General features: G+C 48.9%; 1 protein-coding gene across 2 annotated transcripts in view; it reads left to right on the top strand.

Moving 5' to 3' along the window:
• The window catches only part of DDX11 (DEAD/H-box helicase 11), a 593,235-nt gene that overhangs the window by 527,000 nt on the left and 47,095 nt on the right, over positions 1–19,140 (top strand). For both annotated transcript variants that reach the window (XM_069228147.1, XM_069228146.1), the window contains 2 exons: positions 770–845; positions 1,177–1,331. In XM_069228147.1, coding sequence (XP_069084248.1) covers positions 770–845; positions 1,177–1,331 — 231 coding nt within the window. The remainder of the gene's footprint in view (positions 1–769; positions 846–1,176; positions 1,332–19,140) is intronic.

The following is a 19,140-nucleotide window of genomic DNA, read 5'->3' as shown; positions in this document are numbered from 1 at the left end:
ATGCAGATATTGCTTTTCACTATTTCCATGTTTAAGAATAAATGCCTTTGGTGGCACTGGCCTGTGTGCATAAATATGTATCCACAGTAGATTGTTTCTTGTCACCCATCCTTCTGATTCCATTTTACAGTCGTAACCTCACTACTTGTCTTGGGGGCATCAGGTTTCCAGTTCTTGGCTGCCTGTTTTACAAATGAATATCAAGCCTAACAATCCGATTACTTAAATGGAAAGAACCAATAAATGCAACTCCCACAGTATAGTAAGATGTCAAATGCACTGCATTAATGATGTCCTGCAAACCTATCACTTGTCTCACGCCATCCCATCTTTCTGCTTGCATGTATAGCAGAGTTATGTGTAATGGTATGTCCTGGAAGAATGTGAGGACATACCATACATGGAAATAACTTGCCATTACCAAAGGAGTTTTAAAATAACAGGGAAATTATTGGAAGCCTTCAATGCTGCTGGAGGATAATCTATGGTGAAAATAATTCGCTGTACACCCCAAGCAGGAAAACCGATACACCGTAGGCAGTTTATACAGGAAAGATGGCCATACCACTGGAGATTGGAATGGTGTGAGGGGGGGGGATGACCTTTAAAAACGTTCCAGGGAACTGTCCACTATTGGGAACTATACTTAGTAAATAAAGCCATTCAGGTATTAAAGAACGATTTTGTTACACTGGCTGACAAGTAGTCAGCACTTCTGTTTGCATCTTTGCTCTGCTCTAATTTTATTATCTATTGTTTATGTTTTTAGCCCAAAACAGATGGCCAATCACCTGGAAGAGTCCTAATTGAAAACCTGTGCATGAAAGCCGTGAATCAGTCAATAGGTATAATGCCGTTTTCCTTTGTTGATAATCAGACTTGGAGGTTGGATGGTTTCATTGAGTTTGCACTTATGATTACAAATCTCAGTTGGTAAACACCACAGCAATAATTGTCTCGAATATTTGTGTCAAAAGCTTGTACCTGACTCTTCAGCAGCAAACATAAGGATTAATTAATGGTATTATAAAAGTTGAATTCGGAAATTAGCATTACCCTGCTTGGGTACAGATAAAGAAATCTGTGCAGAGCAACATGATTCAAAGAGTCTTGTTGCTCAGCATGAGAATATTCCTTCCTCTATCTGACTTTTTGCTTTTAATGCTTTCTTAACAGGTCGAGCCATTCGCCATCGAGGTGACTATGCAAGCGTTTTGCTATTGGATAACAGATATGCGCGCCCTGCCATCTATAGAAAGCTACCGGAGTGGATTAGGGGTAGTACACAGATCAAAACTGCCTTTGGACCCGCGTTTGCAGCCATTCGAAAGGTAAGCTTTACATCACTGCTCCCTAACCTGCATCATGGTCAAAGGCATTTGTGTGGGTTTTCCCAGCTTTTGTAATTGAAAAATCTAGGATTTAGTAAAGTGACAGATGCTTATTTTATGTGTATAGCTCTTTAACACAACTTCTCACCATCATGTAGAAAACCTCAAACCTAAATTGGAATATAGAACCATGGGGTCTGTTGTTCCTATCAAGTGTAAACCTTGTTCTGTTACCTTCACTATAATCAAATGAGCAGTCTTAGAACTCTAAATCTGTTTTTTAATGTGGTTTGTCCATTTGTGGTAAAGGAGTTTTTTCCCCCAGTTGAGGTAATTTGTTTTTTAAAACATTTGTATTGAATGAAAACACCAAGGAAAATGCCCCTGCATCAAGATGTAACTAACACTAGTAAGAAAAGTGCAATGGAGCATGGATCACCAGCCTTCAGTTCAAAGGGTGGTGCTGGTCATAAAATCAGCACCATGTGCTGGGAGATGGGACCTTAAGCTGTAATGCTAATTTTGTGAGAAGAAGAGCCTTTTCCATTTACCAGTTGGCATTATGGAGTGAAAACACAAGATTGGATCTCAGTTTTCTGAGGCAGCCTGAACTCTGACTCCCAAAAAGTAACCTATAACTGAACTCCTTGCATATATCTTTTCCGATAGTAGTATTACTTTATGGTTCAGATTTGTTTTTATTGTCACTGCATCATAGGGTGCCTTTAGTCAACAGCAGTTGGCCTCACTGTGCTTGCAAATAATAGTATGAGAACAAGTCCAACAACATTTCAACTCCCCCCAACCCCTATACCCTCCCGGGGTACTCACATAGTATTTAAGTGGTGTGCCACCTAGGTAGTGTGCGTAGTGTTAGATACTGGTGTAGCAGTATCCAATGAGGATGTGTCAGTCAAACTGAGTGCTCGCAGATATTTAGGGCACGTCAAGCCCCTGAACTCTTTGTATAGAAGTGAAATGTATAGTCTCCAGAGTTCCCCATACGAATCACCGTGAGCCATCAAGACCAAAGTTAGCTGCTCCATCCTCAGGACGTGCCATAGGCGATGGAACCAGGCTAAATGAGTTGGAATGTTAACTGTACCCCAGTGTGTGAGGATGGTCTGGTGGGCTGCCCCCAAAGCCAGGCCAAATTGGTGGCCCTTACAGGACCTGTGTGGAAAAGTAAGCGCATTAGAGAGGTTTAGTATAGGCCAGGAATCGTGGTATTTGCATATCTAAGTCTTTATATATGTCTATGAGGACCTCGTCCTAGAATTGTGCTAGTTTAGGCAGTCCCAAAGTATATAGAGTCGAGTCCCTGGTGACCTGCAGTGTCGCCAGCATTCTAAGCTGCATCTAGAGTTCACTTTATGTAGTCGAGAGTGTGTCAGATACCAATATGTAGTGATCTTAGTGGCTGTCTCCATACTAGCGGTGTTGCACACTGTGTGGCGAGCCCTGTAGAACACCTCATTCCATTCCTTCAGGGAAAGCTGTCAGCCAATTTAGAGTTCCCAACGTTTTTGACCTGGGGTTTTGGGCAGTGGAGAAGCGTGAATGAAGATGCTATACAATTCAGTCACCAGGTGTTTGTCATCTATTTTAGTGACTAACCTCTTGTCATATGATGTCAGGGGTTGGCATGCTCTAGCTCGGATGGTGGAATGCATGAACCATGTCTAACCTGCAGGTACCGCAGTTTTTCTGTTTTCAGTAGAGCATAGTCCCTCCTCAGTTAGTCAAACAGAATAAAGCCTTCTTTATTAAATAAATGGCCTACGGACCAACAGCCAGCCTTCTGCCACAGGTGAAATGCCTTGTGGTCAAGGCCTGGGGAGAAATCTGCATTTGCCTACTAAGGGCATTATCGGAGAAGTGAACCGAGAAAGACCCCTACGAACAGCTACTGAGTCCCATACCTTTAGCAGTGAACTCGTGACCGGAGAGGAATGTAAGCCTCAAGCACGTTGTGGCAGTCTCAGGAATGATACCCTCCACAAATGTATTCCTGCATTTGCGCGGCCCATGAACAACTAGTGTTTCTCTGATTCCGCTCTTGGTCACTCCACTATGTAGTGGAGCTGCGCTGGCTGATGAAAGTATTGAAGATTAGGTTGCCCCAGTCCCTCCTCAGCAGGCGGTCTGTAACTCAAATCTGGTAGAGACTTCTAGTTGCAGATTCCTTACCTTAGAATTTCCCCCAGGCGTCAGACTGGATCCAGAGATTTTTCTTCGAGCAGTAACCTTGCGTGCTGTCAGGTGTTGTCGGTTGACTCCGCATCCATTGTTGGCGTCATGGTCACTGTGATGATGTCGCGGTTGTATATAGTCGCCACCCCAGCACGCTGACGTCAGTTCTTTTCTTACCATGCCAGCCTATGCGCAGATCCGGAGAAGAGCTACACTCAGTACCTTTTTGACTGACTTTTCAACCATTTTGTCGAAGTTTTGACTCTCTTGATGTGTTGAGATGTCATCCCATAAGACAGATTTCAAGCCGTGATGTTGGTGACCGCATGATGTTGGTGATGGATCTGCAACTCGTGGGCTTGTGGTGCCTGGAGTGTGACCATGACCTGAAGTTGTGCTCCGAGTCCTGAGCCATGAACCCGAAGGCTTGGAGGGGGCAGCTCATGGCGGCCCGATGCTAGGCTACATGTCGCTCCAGGTCTCATTTGAAAGGAAGGTCACAAGGCCGCTTGCGGAGCCGCCACCACTCGTCTTTGTCACACTCCAAGTCTTCGAGACATCCGGGTCACAAGAAGTCAAAGAAGAACAAACGTTATTCAACTTCATACCATCACTCGGGCGATGCGACGCGGGGGGAGTGTCGACGCTCTAGGACTCTGTTTTCAGAGCCTGCTTCTGGGTCTGCTACACGCCTCCCAGAGTTTCCGGGAGCCAGAGCCACCCCTGCCCATCTTGGAGTTTTACAAGGCCATGCACCTAATTTTTGGATAGACCGATCCTCCTATGATGCCTTCAGGCCCAGTAGGGTTGGAGGGGGACCCCTTAGGTTCTGTGCCGCCGGCTTCGGTCTATGCTCCGGAGGGCACCTCCGGGTCCATTGTTGGATACATACTGACTCCGGTCGTGCCATCGTATTCTTCCCTGGTGCGTTAAAAATGTTGGTGCTTCTGACATGGGCGGGCCCACGATTGTCATCAACCCCATACTCATTCCTGACTCCAAGCCAGACCAACGTCACTCTATTCCGATTCAGTCTTCTACAGAGCCTTTGTTCCCCAGGTTGGATCATGACCCTTATGCTTATGGACACTGGTATGGTGATATTGTGGAGGTGTCGCAGTACCCTATAGAATTCCAGATAGAAGATCTTGAAATGGACTGGACTCAGGAATTGGGAGAAGCCAGTGGTCTAGACATCTCTCCTGACGCTGGCATGCTTTCTCCCCCTACCATTGCTATGGAGGAGGAAGCCTCCTATTCCATGGTGAGTGGAAGAGCGTCTGAGGTCCTGGGCCTCGAGCTGTCTTCTGTGGCTGTCAGGACTATCCTCCTAACTTAGGTTCTTCAGCCTGGGGCTTCAACGTCAGAACTCCTTTTATCCTTTAATGAAGCTCTCACTAATGTCCTGCTGGGGATGTGGTCTAAACCCCCTTACAGGAGCTCCTGTCAACAGGACAATACTCCTGCTGCCATAGGCCTGAGTCTAAAGACCATAAATTCCTGACCCAATACCCTAAAACGACTGGACCAAATTGGGAAGAAGTTGGTCTCTTCCTCCAGTCTGGTGTTGCCGTCCATGAACACTGCATACTTTATGGGATATGGTCACGCAGGTGCTGCCACAGGTCCCGGTGGAGGCCCGGGCTGTTCTCTCCCAACTCGTTGCTGACGGGAGAGATGCAGCCAAGTTCACGATACGTTGTGGGCTGGACACGACCGACTCACTAGGCAGATAGGTTGCAGCAGCGGTGGCCTTGAGGCACTACGCTTGCTTGAGGATGTCTGGCTATTCGGAGGATGTCTAGCAATCGCTTATGGACATGCCCTTTGATGGCACCTGTCCCTTCGGAGACAAAGCGGACTCTGCACTCAAGCACTTTAAGGAGTCCTGGGCTAGGGGGCGTGGCCAAGCAAGATTGCCAGCGGGACGCGCTTCTAGGAATCTCCTCGCCGCCCCGGCCTGATCCTGCATTGTCCTGCCATGCCTGCTGTCTCTGGGGAACCTCTGAGATGGGGATTGAAGTCCCGACCCCGGCAACAGCTTGACTTCCCCGATCGGGGAGCTAGGGACCAAGCAGCCCAGGGGTGAGTGGAGTTCTGGCCCGGACTGTGTGGCGCTCAGCGGGCCCTGGAGAAGCGGTGATGCAGCCTTGCTCGGCCGATCTGCCTCTGTGGGAGCTGCAGAAGGATATGGTGTTCCCCAAGCTGAGGGGTGACGCCTTTGTGATCTCATGGTAGCGAGGTGGGAGCCAGGAGTTCCCCAGTCTGGAGGTATGGGAGGCATGCTGCAGATTGGGCCCGCGTGGAGACCCAGACGCGGACCATAGGGCCCTGGTGTGGGAGGGCCCTGCTCTCACGCCCTCTCTTCCTGGTGGGCCCTCTCATTGAGAAGGTTCGAGGCCCACGTGCAGGGCCTTGCGGCGGAGGTTGGTTCTGCAGCCCGGCAAGGCTCATTGACTGCAGACAGAGGAGGAGCCTGGGCTGGCGGTCGTGCTCGTTGGATGTCCGTGGCTTCGGGCCTGCTGTGGTGTGGCCCTGAGGGGCAGATTGCAGCTCTGCAAGGTGGTGGAGAGAGTGCTGCGACTCGTTGTGAAGGACAGGCCGGGCTGGAGTAAATGGGTGGTTGTTGAAAGACAGACCAGCAGTGGTGTACATATTCCTGGAGACCGGGCGGACATTGGTGGCCCCTAACTGGACTAATCCTGTCTATGAGGATGGCAGAGGCGCTGGTAATGTTTATCTGACATCTTATGATCGTGAACTGTGGTACCCTGGTGAGCGGGATGTGGGCCGGACACTATGATGGCGCACAGATCCATTGTATTGTAGGAGTTGAGGGGAGCATTGTGATATCCTGTATCTTTGGCATCCTCATCGGAATTGGCTGTGGGTGCTACTCTCCTTCACACTGTTGACGTCTGTATGGGCACTGACCCTGGCTCTGCCTTGACCGTGAGGAGAAGCGCTGTGAGATACCCTTGAGCTTGGTGCAGTGAACGGGGCACGGTAGGGGTGGGTGGATTCTCAATCACCCTTCTTCCGCTGGTGTGTGCCAAGATGGGGTGGCACAGGCAGGCGGCTCCCTTGCAGGGAATCTCTACGGAGCAATACACAACTTCCGCTCCTCTGCCACAGCGCCAGACGCGGCAGGCTGGTCGGCGACAACCCGATCATGCCTGTATCCGTGGAGGAGCCATCCTGTGCTGAACATCTTGCAGCAATTCAGGGCTCAAGGGTTGCCCTTGAAGAAAAAATAGAGAGAGTGGCTATGGAGGTGAACCTTCTCTGGAAGGTATCTGATAAGGTCAGGGTGGCGAAGGGGTCCATCGCGGAGTTACAGACAGAGGTCGACACTCAGAAAACAGATGGCACAGGTCACCCCTAAATCGGGAGCTTTGGAGGCAAGGCTGGAGGATTCTGAGGGTAGATCAGGACGTAACAATGTATGCCTTCTTGGGTTCCCAGAGCGTACGGAGGGCTCCGGTGTGGTAGTCTTTTTTGGAATGCTGGATCAGAGGTGTGCTGCAACCTGTTTCCGGCATGTTCATGATGGAGCGTGCACACAGTGTGCTGGTTGTGCCTCCTCTGCCTGGTGCTCCTCCGCAGGCTGTTATTGTTCACATTCTGAATTACAGGGATTGAGACTGTATTCTGAGGGTGGCCCGGGAAACTGGCAATGCTGTTTTTGAAAAACATTGAATCTCCATTTATCCAGATTACACAAACAAGGTGCAGACGTCGAGGAAGGAATTTATGGGGGTGAAGGCCAAGCTTCGTGCCATGAATGTACGTTATATATTATTGTATCTGGTGTGTTTGAAGGTCATTTCAGGGGGCAGATCCCTCATTTTTGATCACCTGGAGGAGGTCTGAAGATGGCTGGAAATGTGAGACAAAGCTCCTCCGAGTGGGATGAGTCGGGCCCACTCTGTTGTCGGACCAAATGGGTGGCTTTGGTGGCTCCAACTGGAGAAAACGTAACGAGGGTCGGATAGACAACTGACTGAGGCATAGGGGAAGTGACCATAACAAAACTGAAATTGGACAGGATGGCACAATGGCAGTGGTTTCCCCCGGCCTGTCTCCTGAGACCGATGGTCCTACCCAGACACCTGACCTGGGAGCGGAGTTGGTGTCAGATGCCAGTTAACCTTATCCTTTTTAAGAGAACTGCAGTCCAACGTTTTCCTATGTAGAACATGTTATAGTGGATTCCTTTTGCCCATTTAGTAAGAGAAGGAGGGTTTTGTAATTGATCTGGATAAGCTATGGCCGCCCTTGAGGTATCCTATGGCGGAAGGACGTACTGCCTTTCTCTGGTGTATGATGTATTAGTGATAAAGGCACAGTACATTTACAATACGGGGTGGGGGGGCTTCCTCCACTGTTTTGGTTGGATTTAGTGAATGGGGTTTTGGGGTCCTAGGCTGTTTGTCCTGGCAACATATACACATATGGATCTACAGTATTCTTTGATTTGTTTGTTTTACTGTTTATCCAGGGTGTGAAGGGGGGGTTGGGATTAATTTGGTATGTGCATGTTTGTATATGTTCAATGATTATATCTGCAGTGCAAACTTGTTTGTGAGACATGGGGAAGGAAGTAAGGCTGCTTCTCTCAATCTTGAAGGGGCCGGGAGGTGGGGAGAGGTTGGCAGCTGGTGGGGAGTACACAGTATCATTATGGTTAGATAGGTAAATATACTGACCTGGAACGTCATAGGGCTGAAAGACTATACCATGCGGTATAGAGTGCATTCCTTTCTGTGGCGGCAAATAGCCTGTTTACAGGTAACACATATGATGGAGGAGGAGTCTCAGAAGCTTGCTAAGAAATGGCGGGGTCAGTTGTTCTCTGCGTCATTTTCCTCTTTTGCCAGGGGAGTGGTGATACGGGTGGCTCCAGGGGTTCCATTTAAGCATATTTATAGCGAGGCTGATGTTGAGGAGCGGCATTGGATGGTGTGCCCCTAAGAATACTTATGCATCCAACGCAGATGATCACTCCTTTAACAACAATGTAGCTGGGGTGCTGGAGGCTGGTGTGGGTTCCCCCATTGTATGGGCTGGAGACTACAATTGTATATTGGATGGTGAGAAAGACAGTCATCCTTCCAAACAGGGCACTAAGCCTTTGATGAAAAGCTCTCTTACTGCAGTCATGCATAATCTATGGTTATGGGATGGATGGAGGGGGTTGCACAAGGAGAGTAAGGAATACACGTCATTCAAAGACGCCCAACACGTAAAGCCACTTGGACCGATTTCTACTGGGCGACTTGGATTGTGCCAAGTGTTGGGCGTAACACACTTGGGGAAGTATTTATCTGATCATGCCCAGGTACTGATGCAGCTGGGATCGGGATCAGTTGGCTGGGGGACACATAGCTGGCGCATGTCTTCTGACTTACTTACAGACTCTGCGTGTCTTGAGACAATGGCAGCTGCGATAACAAATTATATGGATATAAATTGGGGTACCATGGCAACCAGATTGACTGAGTGGGAGGCAATCAAATCCATTCTGAGAGGAGTGTATATTGGCACCACCTGTGGTGTTCGTAGACAGTTGGGACAAGATCTCAAGAACTGGAAGGGGACTAGTGGATGAACACCTGAGGGAGGCACAAATAGAGAAGCTTTGCTTGCACAGGAATGTAAGCAGGAGTTGGGAGACACTGGACAGGCTAACACTTAGATCATATTGACAGCAGCTACACAGGGAGTGGGATAAATCCGGCAGGTTGCAGACATGGATCCTAAAGTGTGAGGTGGAATCGCTCCATATCTTGCATATTCGGAACGCTGCGGGTGTCCTGTTCACCAACCATAGAGATATGTTAAGTGTGCTGGCACAGCATTTGCAAACCGTGTCACAGACTGGCCCTCTGGTATCAGATGAGTTTCTGCAGGAGTTTTTGCAGCTACCACAGTTGGACCCCAAGAGTAGCAGAGACTTGGATAGTGAGATTACCACGGAGGAGGTGGGTGTGGAGGTGGGGTAATTCATTGTCTAAATTCAAGACCCCGGGGGAGAATGGGTTTCCTGTTGAACTTTCAGACACTCCTTCCTCCTGCGAGAGAAATTATTGGCAGTGTTTGAGGAAGGCTGTGTACGTGGCATTTTGCCAGAGTCGCTGCGGTAAGGAATTGTGCGTCTCATGCTCAAGCCTGAGGGTGATTCAAGCGACCCCTCTTCCTACCGACCACTCACAATGTTGAATAATGATGTCAAGATCCTTTGTAAGATATTAGCTACTAGACTGCGAGGAGTGTTAGGTGGTTGGTTCACAAAGATCAATGTGGATTTATACCTGCTCGTAGTACGACCTTTAACTTACATTGTTTGGCGCATGTTCTGCATGAAACCATGGATGTTGCGTAAGAATTGGCATTGGCGTCGTTGGACTTAAAAAAGGTCTTTGATACTGTGGAATGGAGCTACCTTATGGCAGTACTGCTTGGAAAGGGTCTTGGCCCCAAATTCTGTGCTTGAGTTCGCTTGCTCTATACTGAACCCATAGTACGAGTCAGGGTGGGAGGGGTGCTTTCACAATCGTGGGTGGGCGGCAGGGAACCAGACAGGGGTGTCCTCTTTGCCCTAACAGTGGAGCCGTTGGCAGTGTTGTTACTTGGGGAGCTGGCCCCTTGGGGAATTCAGGTGGGACTTTCCACTCACATCATTTCTTTATATGCTAACGATGCGCTGGTGTACCTTCGATCGCCAGGTGCATCAGTTCTTTTGTTGTTGTAGCTGTTATGGGAGTTTGGGGCCATGTCGGGACTCCGGGTGAATACGCATAAGTCGCTCCTATTCCCGCTGGGTGTGCTTTGTGGTAGACAGCAGAATGATTTACTGGTGGTGGGTCTCGGTTGGGGGTTGGAGAGTTTTAGGTATTTGGGCATATGGGTTACCCATACTGCAGAAGCACATGAGACATGTAATGTGGAAAGAGTGGTGTCAGGCCTGGAGCGCCTGGTTTTGTTTTGGAATAGGCTGCCACTCTCTCTGATGGGAAGAGCAGCTATTGCGAAGATGGTCTTTCTTCTGCGCTGTCTATACCTGGTACAAAATCTGTTGTTTCCGTTGTCCCTTCGGTTGTTCACACGGTTTGGGCTGGATGCCGCAGTAGAGTATCCCTGTCCACACTGCAAAGGGATCTGGAAGACGGGGGGTGGCTATCCCTAATATTAGGCTATCTTACTATGCTGCGCACTTGCAGCATGCTGAGAAGTGGCTGACTGAGTCGGATAGCTGGGAAAAGTGACTTTTTGAGGGCATGCTGGGCACTGATACGGTAGCGCACATTCTGATGAAAGGTGGACGGTTGGAGACAACTGTTTCTTACCTGACTCACAACACTGCCTGGATCTGGGTAGATGTCGGTGAGAAAGTGCTTCGTCGTGCCCCATTTGATAGGGAACTTAAGGTGTGGGACCTTGCTCCCTTCCGTGATATTGATAGTTAAATGTCCATGGACAGCTGGAAAGCGAGGGGATGTCTCTTTGCGGGGGATTTATTCCCAGATGAGGTGTTTATATCTTTTCAGGAGGCACAGAATGCATTTGGCTTGGGTCCAGGACAATTTCTGCAATATGTTAGGATGGAAGTGTTGCACAGGAGATCTGGCGTGAATTTCTTGCTGCCTTGCTGTCCTCCAAGGTGTTGAATGGGCTGATAAATTGGGGGTATGGGAGACACTTAATCATCATATTTTATAGGGCCCTTCGGGAGGACATGACTGGTGCAATCTACGTGGCGCATCGAGGCTGAGAGTGGGAGTTGATGGAACCAGTGGAGGACGCTGATTAGGTCAGGGCCTTGTCGCTAGTGCGCACGGTTTCATGCAGTAATAGATTTAAGCTCCTACATTTTAATTTTGTGCATCATACTTATGTCACACCTTCTCATCTTAACAAGATTGATCCAACTAGGGGAGCCGGGTGTCCCCGATGTGGTGAGGTAAATGCATCCTTCCTACACCTGGCTTGGTCCTGTAGGGAGGTGCAGCAGTTCTGGCAGGAGGTGGTCGTAAAAGTTGTGGAGGCCAAGGAACTGGATATAGCATTGACACCATTGACATGTTTGCTGGGGGTGGTGGTGCATCCCAGAGGGTGGAAAATCCCATACAAATGGACACAATTGGCTCTAGTGCTAGCTAAGTGTAGGGTGACCATCGGCTGGATGAGCTCTAGGAGCCCATCAGTTGAATACTGGATGCGGGATATCCTGGAGTGGGGAGTGGCAGAGGAACATATGCAAATGGTGCGTAGGGATGAGGGTGTACCTACCAATTTGATAGCACGAGGACGCTTAATGGAGAGCGTCACTGCCACTGATGAGTCAAGTTCTGGGATGAGTACTGACACTGATGATTAACTAAAGGGGTTCACTTACAAATACAATGATGTTGACAACCAACTATGTTTATATTGAAACTCTGGTATGCATAGGTTGTATATGAATTGGTTTCATTATATGTGTTGGGGGCTGATGGGAGGCTCTGCTGGATCAGCTAGTGTTGCTATATATTTCTGTCTCTGCAAGTAATTTTAAAGAAAGAAAGATATCTGAGGGGTCTCATATGCTATGCACTGTTTTATGTTGTTTGGTTCTGAATATATAAACTCAATTAAAAAAAAGTCCGTAAAAAAAAAAAAAAGTCTCAAGCTTGGTCCTTTGGCCTCATAGCTGCCCTTCGCCCCCCTCAGTCTGCTTTTTCCCCTTTTCGTGGCTATTGAAGGGGCACCTAACCGCGTCCATTTTCCTTAAGCCACCGTGCCGTGCATGCTGCCCAGCCTCTGCTTAGAGGCAGGACCCAATGTGCCCCTGGGTCAGGGATTCAGCAGTCAGTCCAGTCCACCACCGTCCCGGCTTCAGCCTCCAAACTTTCCTAGTCAGTCGCTCCATCCCTGACCAGTTGGATTCGCCGTCACCTGCCCCATTGAGAATCCATCACGACGGACAGGTGGGTTTTGCAAATTGTCCGAAGGAGCTACTCCTACCCTTTCAAGATTACCATGCCACCATCCTACGATCGAATGAAAGGATCATTTGGTACTTCGCTGTGAGGAAGTTAAGGCTCTCTTGGCCAAGGGAGCCATAGAGAGGGTCTCTGTGCCAAAAGTAGGTCATGGTTGTTAATCCTGCTACTTTCTGGTGCCCAAGAAGGACAAGGGCCTTCGCCCTATCCTAGACCTCTGGACTCTCAATCTCTTTCTCAGAAAGGAGAAGTTCAAAATGCTCACTCTGGGTCAGGTCCTATCTGCCTTGGAGACTAGATGGTAGCGTTGGACTTGCAGGACGCCTACTTCCTCATTCCTGTCCTGCCTGCCCACAGATGTCACTTGTGGTTTGTGGTAGGTCACGAGCACTTTCAGTTTACCATGCTCCCCTTTGGCCTTACCAGCATTGGGTGTTCACGAAAGTGGTGGCGGTGGTTACAGTTCATCTGCGCAGGCTAGGGGTTTCAGTCTTCCCCTTTCCTCAACAACTGGCTGTTGAAGGCGGGCTTGCCCCAGGCTGTCATCTCCCACCTCCAGACTATGGCAAACCTGCTGCATTCACTGGGGTTCACTTATAAACGTGCTGAAGTCACACCTGACTCCTTCTCAGATGCTCCCTTTCATCAGAGCTGTTCTGGACACAGTGCAGTTTCGGGCCTATCCTCCCGAGCTGTGAGTCCAGGATATTCAGGGTATGATACTGATGTTTCAGCCTGTGTCCTAGGCTCTGGTGAGAATGACTTTGAGGCTGCTGGGCCTCATGGTCTCCTGCATCCTGCTAGTCACACATGCCAGATGGCATATGTGGGCTCTGCAGTGGGACCTGAAGTTCCAGTGGGGGCAGCACTGGGGGAATATTTGCAACATGATGAAGATCTCAGAGGGAACTGTGCAAGATCTGCAGTGGCTTTTGAACAACGATTGGGTCAAAGGCAGATCCCACTCCATTCCCCAACCAGATCTGACAGTAGTGACAGATGCGTCACTCCTGGCATGGGGTAGCAAAATGGGGGAGGCGGAGGTCAGAGGGGTCTGGTCTCCAGGAGTCCAGGCTCTACATCAATTTTCTGAAGCTCAGAGTGATCAGGCTTGCATTAAAAGCATTCCTTTCCTCGCTTAAAGGGAAATTGGTGTAGGTGTCCACAGACAACACTACCGCCTTGAGGTACTGCAACAAGCAGGGGTGGGGTCGTGGACCCTTTGTCAGGAGGTTATACGCCTCTGGACATGGCTGGAATGTCGGGCATATCCCTGGTGGTTCAACATCTGGCGGGCTTTCTGAACGCTAGAGCAGACTAACTCAGCCGTCTATGCATGGTCGATCATGAATGGCGTCTTCCTTCAGAGGTGGAGCAAGGTCTCTTTCAGCAGTGGGGAGAGCCTTGGTTAGATCTGTTCGCCTCAGCAGTGAATGTGCGATGTCAGCTGTTTTGCGCGCTGGAGTTTCCAAGGCGGCATTCGCTCGGCAACGCTTTTTGTCTCAAGTGGAACTCAGGACTCCTAAACGCCTTACGGCCAATACCACTTCTGCCTTCAAGAAGATCAAGAGACTGGGACCAAGTAATCATTGTGGCTCCGGACTGGGCACAAAGAGTATGGTATCCCGGGCTGCTGAGCACAGCCATGAGCCTCCACTCAAACTGCGTCTTTGGGTGGATCTTCTGTTGCAGCAGCAGACGTTTCTCCACCCCAACCTGACCAGTCTCTGCCTCCTTGTGTGGAGTTTGAGTGGCAGCAGTTGACATCTTTCAACATTCTGCCTGAAATCTGCAGTGTTATCTTGGCAGCCAGGCCCCCCTCCACCAAAATGTTACATGACTGTGCTTGGAACAAAGTTGTGGCATGGTGTACCAACAAGTCTGTTGACCCCCTTTCTGCACCTTTGTCTGAGGTTCTTTTGTATGTACTCTCTCTTGCCCAGCAGGGCTCTGCTTTGGGCACCTTTAAAGGTTACCTGTCTGTCATTTCTGCCTTTCTCTGACTACCAGATCAACCCTCCTTGTTTAAATCTCCCACTATTGACAGTTTTCTCACGGGTCTTACCCACGTGTTTCCAGCTACCCTGTTCATAATGCCCCTGTGGGACTTGAACCTGGTACTCACTTACCTTATTTGCACTCCTTTTGAGCCCCTTCACAATTGTCCTCTGCGGATTCTCACTTTAAAGACAGTCTTTCTTATTGCCATCACCTCAGCACGCAGAGTGAGTGAGCTGCAAGCTCTTTCTTCAAAGCCACTCTTTCACTCTGTCCATTCTGACAGTGGTGCTTCGTACCAGAGCCTCTTTCCTCCCTAAGGTGGTCACATCCTTTCATGTAGGCCAATCTATCACCTTGCCTACTGTTTACTCACCCCCACGCCCTTCTCATGAAAAGGAGAGACCCCACCATCTGGAGCGTTGGCGTTCTACCTCAGTCGTACCAAAGACTTCCGGATGGATGATCAACTCTTTATTGGTTATGTGGGTGTGAAGAAAGGAAAGGTGGTGCAGAAATGGACAATCTCTCTAGGGTTGTTCTCTGCATCAAAATGTGCTACTCTTTCAGTAAGAAGCAACCCCCTGAGAGTTTGTGTGCTCACTCCACCAGAGCAACAGCTGCAACCACTGTGTTAGCACTTGGAGTTAGCCGTTCGGTCCTGCAGGACTTCCTATTATGATCTTGGTGCGCAGACCCACCTTCGGGGATGGTATTGCTTGGGTATCTATTCTAAGGTAAGGAATCTGCAACTAGAAGTCTCTATCAGATGAACAAGTTACTTACCTTTGGTAACAAATTATCTTGTAGAGACATATTCTATTTGCAGATTCCTTACCAACCCACCCATCCGCCCTGCTCTGTGTATTGATTTCTAGGGACAGAGACTTCCCTTTCAGGGTCCTATTTCTGGCGCACTAGTCTGTGTTCTTCATGGCTCCGCACTTCAGGCATGGAAAGTCGTGAAAAGAAACTGACGTCAGCACACCGGGCTGGCGCCTGTATACGACCGCAGTGTCATTAGGCTGACCACAACGATGGATGGGGCGTTGACCGACGGCACCTGACGGCGCGCAAGTGTACTGCTTGAAGGAAAATCTCTGGATCCAGTCTGACGCCTAGAGGAAATGCTAAGGTAAGGAATCTGCAACTAGAATATGTCTCTACCAGATAATTTGTTACAAAGGTAAGTAACTTGTTCTTCTCTGCTCATACATTGATGTCTGTCCATCCAGACAAAGCTATGTAAAGCCACTTGTAACTTACAGATCGTCCCAGTGGGTGGGGCGAGCAGGTGGGTCTGAAAGAGAAAAAGAATGCACAGGAGCGCAGTCATTTTTATGACCACCATTCGCCCAAGAAGCCAAGAAAGACAATACAGATGTCATTGTGTAAAGTCTTTGTTAATCTGTTGGAGAGGTTCTGTAGTTAAGGACATCGGTGTCAGCTAGAGTCATGGCAAGCTGTATACCTACGTATGGGATAGATGTCTTAGTCCATTGAATGGGAAATCTAAGCAAATGTTTCGCTTCTACTTGAGAGGAGGTTGGGGGGCGGGGACTGTGAGGTTCAGGGCTTGAGACTTATGGACTCTAATCCAGAAGCCTGCCACTTCCCCAAATAGGTCTACCTCCGCTAAAAATGCCAGGAGGGCACTAAGAGGGTTGTATAGTATGGCATCATCTGCATAACAACCAATAGTGTGATCTTTCCCTCTGAAGCAGACCCCCGGTGATGGTAGGGTTGTCACGCACTCTCTGAGCAAAGGGCTCCACATATAAAATGGGAACAATATAGGTGACAAGGGGCATCCTTGTCTTGTCCCCATGCAGATGGAGAATGGGGTGGATGTCTAGCTGTTAACCCGGACTGTTGCCTTTGCGGAGCCATAATTACTCGGGGTTTCGGAGCATTTTTTCACTCCTGGATTCTAACAGGTAAGTACCACCTCGAGGTATGGCCAGTGGACACAGTCTTTTCAGCATCTATGGCCTAAAGCATAATGTGCCGTTTACAGTGAGGGGCCTTATCAGTTAGACAGAGGACCCTCTTGGTGTTGTCGCTACAATGCTAGTGAGGGGCAAAGCCTGTCTGATCCGGAGCTATCAGTCCTGGCATAAGCGGGATCAGACGGGCAGCCAAGATGATCTTGAATAGCTTAGCATCTGCGTGAAGAAGAGAAATGGGTCTATAGGACCCCCACTGTTTCTAGTCTTTCCCCGGACTTGGGGATCACTATGACAGAAGCTTCGTTAATGGAAGGTGGTACCCAGGTGGGGCCCATTATCAAGTTTAATATTCTTGTTAAAAGTGGACCAGGGTAGTGCAAAAGGTCTTATAAAACAGTGTTGGGAACCCATCTGAACCTAGGTATTTATGCAACTGCTGCCTCGCTATTACTGGAATCACTTCCTCAATTTAAATGGGTCAGTCCAGCTCATTTGCTTGTACGTCAGTCAGCTAGGTCATGTGGGCATCCTGAAGATAGAATTCCGGACTATCTAGAGGTAGGGTTTGGGCCTTGTACAAGTCTTTGTAGACGTCCCAGAATCTGGAAGCTATATGACCATCATCAGTAATGTCCTCATCACCGTCTGATTCCAAGAATATCACTCTTGTGGTCTGTCTTTGGGCACGCAGTCTGTTAGCCAGCAGTTGCGTGCATTTATTGACCCAGTGCAAAAGGAGTGTTTGAGGTGCAATAAGGATTATTTGGCCTTGTCAGTATCCATGCCTGCAAGTTGTTTTCTGTCCAATTCCACTTGCCGCCAGACTCTAGGAGCACCAGTATGATGATATATATGCTCCAGTTCCCTGACCTGTTGCAGCAACCTTTCCTGCTGTTCTCTACACAGTTTATTATCCGCCGCTGATATATGGCTATGTACTCCCCCTTGGTAACACCTGACACCAATTGGACCATGCCAACTGTATGGACATGCTGACTTCATCCCTTGACAGACACAGTGCAGATTTGGATTTTGGGGGATGGCAATGACAATGGCTACCATTTCCATGACCCATGTGATGAACTGGCCCACTCCTTCAGTGAGGACAACTTGTATGAGATGCTGGAAGATGCCAGTGGATTGAACACGTCTCCAGATTCTAGCCTGATCTCACCTCCAGAATCTGCTATGGAGAAAGGTGCATTATTTGCCATGTTGCTGAGGAGGGCAGCTGAGGTCCTCGACCTGCAGCTCTCCTCCATCCAGCTCAAGACCAACGTCTTGACAGAGGTGCTTCAACTGGGGCTATCCTCTGCAAAACCCTTGCTTCCTTTCAGTGAAGCCATCATGGACATCCTCCTAGGGATCTGGCCCAAGACCTGCACAGGTGCTCCTTACCCAGTACCTGAGCCCTGAGGGCATTAGAGTACAGGTCTCAGCCTCCAAAATGTCCTTCCAGGGCATTTCCTACCACCGCTCTGGACAGGGAATCCAAGAGGCTGAGCACCTTTTGGAAGAGAATTTTCTCTTCCACCAGCCTAACACTGTGGTCGGTAAACACCGCTTGCCTCTTCGGCTGGTAGACCCACACCCTGTGGAACATGGTTGCGCAAATGCTGCCCATGGTCTCGGAGGAGGCTTGAATCATACTGAATCATGGCACTCTTGATGGCGGGGAAGCAGCAAAAATCACTGTCTGAGGTGGGTTGGACACCACATACTTGCTGGGCAGGGCCATTGCTGCCACGCCTAGCTGAGATCGACTGTCTTCTCGGGGGACATACAATCGTACTGACTGTTGTCACCTGTTTTGCGATAAGGCCGATACAACTTTTGATCGATTTAAAGATAGCCAACTGCATTCCTCCTTTTGTTCTTTCTGTAGTTATGCTAGGGACTTCCAGCTGCGTCCGCAATACCAGCTATGCCCCCAAGGTCATGAAGCTTCCCAGCCTTTTCATGGCAATGGACACAGCTCCTAAAGAGGATGTGGAACTCACCCCCAGCATACTGTCCGCCCCCCCATCACTCCCGGATGCCGCAGCTTTAGAATGTTCTCAGCACAGTCATGATGTTGGTGGCAGGATCAAGCACTACCTGCCCCACTGTCGAGTTAGAACATCAGTCAAATGCGTTATAAAGAAATGGGTTCTGCACATGTGATCCGCCTGAATTGTTTGCTCTTTCATCACCTGTTTATTTGGCCTTCTTATTGTCGGTGAGCCTCACAACTGGTGGCAAACGCACAGTAAATGGACTAAGTGTGTTTACTGCAAGTGTCCGCCTTCTAAGATAAGTCTGTTTCGACGCAGAAAGGGTAGGGGGCACTTGCCTGGATACACATGAACATATGTGCACACGTGTGACATCTGCACGTGTGAGACTACTGATGCGTGCAATCTGCTAACTGAGCAAAGGTAGCCTGACATAGAGGGGACTGTACAGGATTAGATATTGACCTGGGGTAGGCTGTTTTTTCTGCAGGGACACTTTGTTATACACGTAGGAGGAAATCTGCCTTAGAGTACAGTTGAGCTTCTCTTTGGCCTACAAAGACCATCAATAGATGGAGATGGGTTGAAACGTGGGTCAAGACCAAATCTTCAAGTTCCGAAGGAGCTACCTCTACATCCTATGAGTCATCCAGAAACGTCGTATTTTTCTTGCTCAGCTCAGGATCACAGC

Source organism: Pleurodeles waltl, chromosome 4_1, assembly GCF_031143425.1.
Source record: "Pleurodeles waltl isolate 20211129_DDA chromosome 4_1, aPleWal1.hap1.20221129, whole genome shotgun sequence".
Lineage (NCBI taxonomy): Eukaryota > Metazoa > Chordata > Amphibia > Caudata > Salamandridae > Pleurodeles > Pleurodeles waltl.
Note: the sequence above shows the minus strand (reverse complement) of the source record. Positions and strands in the feature narration are given on the sequence as shown.